Raw genomic sequence first — 9,600 nt, 5'->3', positions numbered from 1 at the left:
TATACAAAATGCTCACCGAAGCTTATTGTTTCACCATTGGCAACACTTAAGAGGTTTTTTTTTTTTTGTGTGTGTGTGACTATGTTTGACTATGTTTAAGCAAACATATAATATATCTGTAGGTTTACCAGTCTGCTTCTCTATTTAGAATCTTTTTTTTTTCTGAAGGGCAAAATGTAATATATCAATATCTAGACTTATAAAGTCGATTTGTATCAGTTGACATTATGCCGAAACTTCGCCTTTTCATTTGCTTAAATAATATATCTGGCAGGTAAGTTGAAATTTTGTCAGTTACTTTTGGCAATTGCACAAAGTCAAATCTCCAAACTATGCTACATATAAAATATCTGTCTTCGCCTCTCTGATTGTGAACTATTATGTTGAGATCGTTCAGCATTTTTTATACTTTGTCTATGAACACACTTGTAATTACAACATTACTGCCAGAGTACCGGCACTACAAAGGATGACCTTCAAGAAAGCATGCCTCTCAGATAAGCAGCACAAGACTGCATAACTAAAGCAATAACTGTAAGAAAACCTTCCAGAATTTAGGCATGCATATTATCCTGAGCTTCTGACTATTTGTTCTTGTCAAGCCATTCGAGAATTCCTTTCTCCGACTCTGTAAGCTCATCTTCATTCTTCTGTCTTGCAGGGCCCTCGATCAGACCAAAGTAATCCCTGTAATTCCTCTTGTAGTAGTCGTCTAGCCTCTGGAATACAAGAAAATGACGGTAGAATCAGTGGCAACCCCAATCTGCGTCAATACCATTTTTGATGAATTATTTAAGCACAAAAGTGGACAAAGTCTAGAACCTCAAGTATGCTACATATCTGTAACTAGCTTTCATGAGCAACTACTCCAACCATTGATCTATTCACTGGAACATTATCAAATACCATTCTTAATTATCCTGAAGTTCTTCATATGGACCAATTTACTTCAAACTCATCATTGCTATTCCTAGACTAAATGTGCCTAGATTTCTGATTTGTCACTTGAGCCTATAATCTAGTTTTTAAAGTACGTCATATGTTAACTGGAACTTGTTACTCCTTCCGTTTTAAATTATGTCGTTCTAATGTTTGTCCAAGTCAAACATATCTATCTTTGACCATTAAATTTTTGAAATTTGTGTAGTTTAACATCATGTGAGTTATATATTATGAAAGCATTTCTCACGGTGAATCCAAAAATATAATACATCATATGTGTGCCAAGGAGAAAACCCGAAGGTCGCATACCTCTTTGTCGTTCTTTTCTTTGTTTTCCTTTGATTTCTTCAGATACTCTAATACACCCAAGGAGGAAACTGGATTATCTGATGATCTATCCAAAGTGGACAACCGGGTACCAGAACAATTACAAACTCGGACCAAATTGGCGCATACCTTGCAGTAGAGCCTTTCTTGATTCACCAGCCTCAGGTATGGCTGCAGTGGAGGTGACGAAAGTGAGAAGGCCCCTCCTGCTAATGCCGTTCCTCTGAGCCAACATGGCCAGTGGCTGGAGATGCCTTGTTGCTGATCGATGAAACGTTGAAGCTGCTGTGAATGGCCTCCTGATTGTGTCCACCAGTTTCCCTTGGGGCTGAGCCATGGTAGTTGGAGTGATCTTTGTTTACTCCCAATTCCTAGTCGCTTCCCACATGAAGCAGATAGATAGCTAAGCTTGATGTGTGGAAGCCAGACCACAGGTTTCTCTGGATTGGATCACACAGGGATACAACGGATTGGTCACACAAGCACCACTGGATTCGAAATGGATGACCCGGATGCATCGGAATATTGTAGCAAAGTACTATAGCGTTTTGCTATAAAACTTACTCCCTCCGTTTCTAAATATTTTGACACTGTTAACTTTTTAGCACATGTTTGACCGTTCGTCTTATAAAAAACTTTTGTAAAATATGTAAAACTATATGTATATATAAAAGTATATTTAACAATAAATCAAATGATAGAAAAAGATTAATAATTACTTAAATTTTTTGAATAAGACATATTTAAAAAAGTCAACGACGTTAAATATTTAGAAATGGAGGAGTATAAAAGTTTCGGATTCACCGTAGCAAGTGATTTGGGTCATTGGATCAAGAAATAGAGGGCTCAAATTGTGTGGAGTTGCTATTGTGCAGTCGCAATAGCAACCGCACTGGATCTCAATCCGGATACAACATACAAGTCACACAAACAACTCCAGTACTACTCCGTAGCCCGTAACCTTTGGACAAGCCCATTTGGTACTACACCAACTGCAGTTTGATGTTACACTTCCAGCACTGAATTTCTATTTTTGCCTCACACTTTTATGTGGTACACGTTAGCTCTGATATTGGATGAATTTTTTTCTTCAAAAATTTACTGTATGACTTCTGATAAACAAAAAATACAGGGTAATATTCTAAGATAAGAAGTCCTCATGTGACTCAATGTCACGTTACTGTACAAAACAGTACAAGTTTGTGTATATAACACAATGGAGCAGAGATGGGCGACGTGCAGGCTTTCATCTATCAAGATAAGCCCACTTCTCTACCCATGTAATCCTACAATGATCTCGTATCAAAATTACAGGGGGTACACCTGTTCAACCATACATCAACCAAAACCAAGCACAGTGGGTGCTAACTCTAACAATGGCTCCAACGCACTTGGAGCAAACTTTCGAGCAAACAGGAAGCACATCGTAGAGTTCTGGCCGTTGTATAAACAAGTCCGGCCCTCTTGAACTCTTCTCAGGAATTCCTCTGTGATATCACCCCTTCCAAAGGTGGCTGGATGTGCACCTCCTCTTGACCAATCTACCCAAGTAATACTTCTATTTGCCAGGCTTTGTGGTGCTTCAATTGTAAGCATTGTAGGGAAATAGTGCTCATCAACATAACAATGAGGCCTGCAGAACTCCTTGAATTTTGGGTAATAGAGCGTGTCTCTCACAATTTCGATGGCAAGCTCCCTGTTTACTTCAAACCATTGTGAGCCTTTGCGCCATTGTGTGAGTTCAACCTCTGGGGTCATGTTCCAGTTGTACCTGCCCCGTCCATATGGTCCAGGATCATCGAACGCCATGACAAAGCTTTGGCTTGAATTCTGGAGGTATCGGTATGTAGTGTTGAAATTAAATATAGGAATGCATGACTCAGACACAAGGACAAACCACTCATTGGATATATCCAGCAGAGCGTTTGCCAGAAGGCGTCTCTCAGCATCACACATTGTCATCTCACCCCATTCTGCAACCTGTGATCAGCAAACAAATCAAAAAATATGTTAGACCATATCAACACAAAAGGCTAAATAAATGACTTTTCTGGTGGAACCCTAATAATAGAGCTTAGTGCCTTTCCAGTGGAACACTAATAATAGATACAACTTCATTGGCCCATGCGGTTAACCCATCATAGACTGGCTAATGTGGCTCTGCTTAGCCCAAAACTCATTCCTATTAGGGCGATAAAAGATAACAGTAACCATGCAAAGACAAAATGATCTTTGCATGTAATCACGGTACGCCAAATATTTTCTTTTGTGTTTAATCTGACAACCCAGCATAACATATCCATCATGACCAATATCAATGTCACAACCATGACCAGCCATTATGGAAATTAACTCACAAACTCCCTGATGTTAAAGAATAAAAAGAAAGACTATCATTTCTGTTATAACTTTTGAATCATTGTGGTCAACATCAGGTGATTCTAACATTTCGGTATGGCTTGCTTGTCGATCTTCCTATGAAAAATTTCAACTAAAAAATGATGATTTGCTAGAACAGTGTTGTAGATCTGGTTTACTCCAGAAAGACTAGGAATGTAACTCCTAAAGGTGCAGAACTGCAGATACACAGAACCACAATTAAAATCTATGGAAATAACAGATCTCGGAAAGTTTTGCTGTCAAGGTAAATGCGCAAACTAGATTGGCATCCTACAGTGGAATCATCAAACATAGTGCCCAACACTTGTGCCGTCTGAGCATGGTAAACAAAGTGAAAAAATTGTTCCTTGGCCACAAAGTTGAGTGGCATTGAAGAAACGCCACAAAGTTTGACTGATATTGGATTAATGTCAATGCAATGATGGATGGTTTGTCGCACCAACACGGCATATTTGCCACCCATCTTTGTGACAAAGAAAAATAAAGTACGATGAAGAAAGGTCAACTATCCATTAGGTTCACAAGAAGCTCTAGACTTCTAGCTTCGGCACTCATCGTTCCCTTATGCTTATGCTTATAAGCCAAAATTTAAAATTTAATTTTGAGTTTGATTTTATGGTTTTCTTCATCGTGGTTTATTTTACAACATTTGCTTTTGTATCACTAAAAGACACATATATAAAAGTTTTACCTACAAATTAATTTTTGCTTGTTAATAAGCTGTACGAATAAGCATAAGGATAAGCGAAACTATGGGTTAGTAAAGTGCCACCTTATTCAGTACTATATCGATACTCCTTCAGTTTTAATAAGATCCAAAGAAGTGAAACACTGGGATTCACTAACCAATTGTCCAGATCACACGCGAATTGTCTTGTCCAGGAATAGTACAGTACAATACAAGCCTAGTAGTACAATGGGACATGCTTAATGCTAACCTTACTCGGGATTTGGCGGCGGTAGAAGACGGAGTCGGTGGTGAAGTTGGCGCGGTAGGACGGCAGCGCGTGGACGTAGACGGAGTAGAGCCCGTCGTGGCCGCGGAAGAAGCGCTCCCAGAGCGGCGCCAGCGGGAGCGGGCCGCGGGTGAGGAACATGAAGGCCACCTTGGGCACGCGCCGGTACGGGTAGCCGGGGACCCGCGGCACGAACGACGCGCGCCACAGGAGCTCCCCGTCGGCCATGGCGTGCTCCACGCGGTCCGGCCCCCGCGTCCACCGCTCCAGCCCCTCCGGCGGCGGCGGCGGGGGTGGAGGCGCCCCCGCCGCCCCCCACGCCCCCAGGCACGGGCGGAACAGCGCGGGCGCGGCGGCCGCCAGCGTGTGGCGTGCCATGTACATCCCGGCCGCGGAGAGGCAGACGCCGAGGAGGAGGAAGCCGAGGAACACCTTGAGCATCCCCGTCGGGAACACCCTCCCCTGCGGCTGGAGCGGCGGCAGGGCGGCGGGGCGGGCGTCCTTGACGTCGTCCATGGACGCCACGCGCGACTGCATCGCGGACGCGGACTAGGGGAAGACGACGAGAGAGGAGGAGGCGGCGGCTGCTCCCAGATTTGAGGGCGCGCGGGGGGGCATCTCTCCGGATCGGGAAGGCGACGAATGGAGTCGAGGTGGGCGGCGGGGGGTGGGTCAGGGGGGGTCAGGTCAGGCGGGCTCAGATCTGGGGCGAGGGCGGTGGCGGTGGTGGTGGAGTGGACTGGTGGTTGGGGTGTGGGGGGTGATGTGCACGCTGCGAAACCGGCCGGTGGTTGTGGTTGTGTGCCGCCACCGCCTCGGGGTCGGGGGGACGAGTTGTAGCGTCAGTGCGTCACGGGGGGGTGTGGGTGTGTGCCGTAGGGTGGACAGTGGACCCGGTCTACGGAGGCGACCCTGCGAGGGGAGAGGAAGAGGACGGGAGAGCGGTGCACGTGGACCGGGTTCGTGCAAGGTGAATGGCCCCCAACTCGTTGGATCGAAAATACGGGGATCCTTACAAAAACTTAATTATACTATTATAGTGAAATCTTGACAGATGCCCTTTTTTTTTTAGATAATATCTTGACAGGTGCCTAATCCACGTTTATTTAAAAATTTCCTTGTATACCACTTAAAGTTTCTATGTTTCTCTATATGCCACCTAAAATTAGCTATTCTCTTATATGCCATTAAATTAAAGTTCTCCTTCCCTATGTGCCATTGCTATTACCTCCGTTGCAAACCCATGCCGTTAGTGCACAGAACTTGCTATCCATCTCTAAAATGGCTATCCTACCCTTGTGATGCCACATATCCACTTCTTTCCTTCTTTTTTTTTTTCCTTCACGCACGTCATATGCTCATGGCAATTGGGCAGTCGTCAAACTATGCTGCCGACGTTGACCAGCAGCTTCTGTGTGATCATTTCGTTTCGTCGTTCCCCGTGATGGTGGCAGGTGACTCCATGGCCAACGGCCATGACGACGAGCTTCTGAGGATGCCCTCCGTCATCGACGTGAGTGACGTCGATGAGCTTAAGGTTCAATTCCCAGCATAGTCTCGACACGCCGATCGTGCCATCTGGCGATCATCACTTTGGGACGCAGAACGACGACACACGATGTGTATTGATGTGACATGGATGGTAGAACTCGATCTGCGCAAGCAACAAGACGTTGTCGCCCCTCGTCGGCTGTGGTGGTCGTCGTGGTACTAGCCACTAGCTAGCTTGATCCTTTTTAGCTCGGGTATTAGGGGGTGTGGGCAATTTGGTCTTTGTGCAATCAGTTTAAAAGCCCATTAACACCACATCGACGGGAGTGGCATATAGGGAAGGAAAATTACAACATAGTGGCATATATGGTAATAGCTAATTTTTGATGGCATATAAGAAAACTAGTTTTGAGTGGCATATAAGAAAATTTCTCCTTTATTCATATGTTTGAATTATTTCTACAGAGGGATAGCGAAGATTCATCTATTCGTCTACTGTTAACGACCATCATCTTAGACATCATCTTAATGTTAAGATAGAGATCGTGCCCATCATCTTAATCTTAGACCATCATCTTAATGTTAAGAAGAGAGAGAAGAGGTTTCGCTTGAGCGGTGAAAACGGAAGTCACGGCGTGAGATTTCTCGGGATAACGGTCAAAAGCGGCGGAGTGCGAAACTTGCTCGGAGTCGGTACATGGCAAATCCGGAACATGATCAAATATCCCGGACCTAGGGGGCATGTGTTAACGACCAAATTTGGTGACATCTGTGTCAGGAAAGAAGATTTGATCAAAGCGAAGTCGGAGGCGGAGATCGAGTTCGGAAACAGAGCAGGAATCGGCTGGAGTCCAGATCGGCTACGATTAGAATCGGCTGGGTCTGAGTCGGGCTAAATAAGCCGATACGACCGATTTCGACAATACGACTTGTACGCGACATCGGGTTCAAATTAATGTACTTCAGGATGATTGCCACACGCGGATGGAGTCCTGGGAAGGCAATTGTATCTATTAATTAGGATATCTTATGTAAATTCCTTATAGATAAATGTGGGCAAAAGTCTGCCGCAAAGACTTATGGTATCTTAGAGTTTGTTAGAGATAATAGTCGTGTCCGGTATGGGCATATCTTGTAATTCTCGGGTATAAATAGACCCCGAGCCCTATGTAATTTAACAACACACACGTTCAATACAATTTCGGCGCATCGCCACCCTTTTGCCTTAGTTTGCTTCGACGAGTTTTTGCTTTCGGGTTGAGCTGCATCGGCATCGATCTTCAACAAGAGGTAAAACTCGTTATGACGGATTGTGTTTTTAGGATTAGTGCTTCCATCTTTATGATACTCTAATCTTGTTTATATAATTCGTCGAGTTATCATATATCTTACATAATCTCTAGCAATATCGCCACCTAATCTACTATCGGCTAATATCTGTATGCAAAGGGCCGCCGATTAGGTTAGATCTTGATGTTGATCTAGATTATATGAGATATCTACCATTCTATGAAACTTCTAGCGGCTTGATTGTCTAGATATCGTTCTTCTTTTCATACTTAATGCTGTATCAGTTGAGTTTGACCTATTGAGTCGTGCTTAGAATATCGATCTCTAGCCTGCCTTCTAGTTGCCGATTAGAATAGCATCGGAGTTTCAGCCGATCGTATCTGATTTAACTATATTTGTTCTATATGCTTCAATGATATGTTAAATCTGCCCTTTATATTAAGATATTGCTGTGTCTAAGAATGTTAGGCTTTTGCTCGATATATTATACTTGCTTTAATATCTTGATATAGAGTAGTATCGGAGTATTAGCCGATACATGCTAGATCTATCTGATCGGCTATGCTACAAACATATATAGTCCTGTTATTGATATATATTTCGATCTAAGTGATTTATACTGTCTCGGCATGGTGACCGATCTATCCCAATCACTTGATTTAAGTATACATCGATATAAGGAGTATATATCGTTAATATCTATAGCCGATCGAGTAGATTTAGTTCTTCTTTACTTATTCATGACTGCCGATCGATACACAGATGACATTGGCTCAAAGATAAATGATATGTCATCGGCACCTAGCCGATCGGCTATCATTTATAGACTTAACCACGGTTTCTTTGCTTGTATTTCTTGTTGATTACAGGATCAAATCAACTGGCACGCTAACAACATCCGAAGGCGAGCTTTGGACCTGCACTGGAGTTAAGCAAATCTCCCAGGCCACGTGTTTACTGTCAACATCAACATATTTATTCATGTGTCCAGATTCATCCGTATGGTTTGATTCTTTTTTAATAAGGGGAGTATGTTTGGATTCATTTTAAGATAGAGGAATAGCTGTTATGCGATTACATTCGTTCTTCTATATACACATTTGAGGGCTACAATCGATTTTGAAGCCAAAACAAAGGGAAAAAAATAGACTAACAATCTCATCTTTTCTCTTATGCTTATACTTGTCAGCCAAAATTTAAATTTTCGACATTAAAATTGGAGTGTGATTATTAGTTTTTTTCATCGAAATTTATTTTACAGCATTTTTTTTAGATTGTTAAGAACATATATATAAAAGTTTGTTTGCAAATTATTTTTCGTTTGTAAATATGTCGTTTGGCGATGAGGCCATAAGGCCTTGTTTGGTTGGAGACTAATGTTGCCACATTTTTTCACTAAGGTGATTAAGCCTAGTCTTACCATACTTTTGTGGCAAACAAAATGACAAACTAAGCTTAAGGAAAGTTTAGTAAGAAAATAAAGCGTATGACATGTGGGCAATTTGGCAATGTATACTCAGATTTGGAGATAAACATCGAGGCGGATTTGAAGGATACTGGATCTCGTTGAAACAGATTGCGTATCGCATTGAAACAGAGACGAACTGAGAGCGCCGTCTCCCCTGCCGTCGTGGGCACCTCCTAGCGAGTGCTGACCTCGGATGCGGCAGGTCTCGGTGGTGGTGGCGATGACGACGAGCGGCAAGGGTTTGGCTTTGGGGTTAGGGCTAGCGAGGTGGCGATGTTGGACGCCCGCTCCCCACTTTCCGCCTCTATAGCCACCGCCACCACCTCGCTGAGCTCCTGATGTACCCTACCTCGTATCTTCTCTCCCTTCGCCTCTTGCTTCACGAGCGGCTGGTGTAAATCGATGACGACCGAGATGAGTTAGGGTAGAGGAGACCAAGAGAGGAAGAAGCATAACTGACAATGTAGGCCCTATCGCTTTTTTATTCTTTATACTAACTGGACTAGCACGTGTAGAACACGTAGAACCAAAACTGCTCCAGATCGAGTTAGGTGGTAATTCGTCCGGTATAAGAGGTTGAAGGTGAAGGATGTCTGGTTTAATGGTTAAAGGGAACTCACAATGTTACAATAGTTTATGGGTAATTTGACCTTTTCATACTATATATATATAAATAGAGACAAAACGAACATAGGAGTAGTTTTATACATGAAACGTAAAGGGTGT

The 9,600-nt window shown here is 43.1% G+C and overlaps 2 protein-coding genes across 2 annotated transcripts; both read right to left on the bottom strand.

Moving 5' to 3' along the window:
• Positions 1-279: 279 nt before the first annotated feature.
• LOC127765794 (uncharacterized) lies at positions 280-1,677 on the bottom strand. The gene is made up of 3 exons (XM_052290753.1): positions 1,399-1,677; positions 1,252-1,298; positions 280-719 (listed from the first exon to the last, which is right to left on the bottom strand). The coding sequence occupies exons 1-3, from the start codon at positions 1,604-1,606 to the stop codon at positions 585-587; spliced, it is 390 nt and encodes a 129-aa protein (XP_052146713.1). The 5' UTR covers positions 1,607-1,677; the 3' UTR covers positions 280-584.
• A 754-nt stretch (positions 1,678-2,431) lies between these two features.
• LOC127765044 (glycosyltransferase BC10-like) lies at positions 2,432-5,319 on the bottom strand. Its single transcript, XM_052289841.1, has 2 exons — positions 4,608-5,319; positions 2,432-3,249 (listed from the first exon to the last, which is right to left on the bottom strand). The coding sequence occupies exons 1-2, from the start codon at positions 5,160-5,162 to the stop codon at positions 2,608-2,610; spliced, it is 1,197 nt and encodes a 398-aa protein (XP_052145801.1). The 5' UTR covers positions 5,163-5,319; the 3' UTR covers positions 2,432-2,607.
• Positions 5,320-9,600: the final 4,281 nt, after the last annotated feature.

This window comes from Oryza glaberrima, chromosome 3 (genome assembly GCF_000147395.1).
Source record: "Oryza glaberrima chromosome 3, OglaRS2, whole genome shotgun sequence".
NCBI classification, from domain to species: Eukaryota; Viridiplantae; Streptophyta; class Magnoliopsida; order Poales; family Poaceae; genus Oryza; species Oryza glaberrima.
This window is presented reverse-complemented; position numbering and strand designations above follow the sequence as displayed.

What these genes read in the sequence shown, in the direction of transcription:
- LOC127765794 (XM_052290753.1), bottom strand. Translation starts at nt 1,606, where the DNA reads ATGGCTCAGCCCCAAGGGAAACTGGTGGACACAATCAGGAGGCCATTC. An exon ending in AAGAAAGGCTCTACTGCAAG is followed by an intron (nt 1,299 to 1,398) that starts GTATGCGCCAAT and finishes TGGGTGTATTAG; the next exon opens with AGTATCTGAAGAAATCAAAG. An exon ending in AAGAAAAGAACGACAAAGAG is followed by an intron (nt 720 to 1,251) that starts GTATGCGACCTT and finishes CTTGTATTCCAG; the next exon opens with AGGCTAGACGACTACTACAA.
- LOC127765044 (XM_052289841.1), bottom strand. Translation starts at nt 5,162, where the DNA reads ATGCAGTCGCGCGTGGCGTCCATGGACGACGTCAAGGACGCCCGCCCC. An exon ending in GCCGCCAAATCCCGAGTAAG is followed by an intron (nt 3,250 to 4,607) that starts GTTAGCATTAAG and finishes TGCTGATCACAG; the next exon opens with GTTGCAGAATGGGGTGAGAT.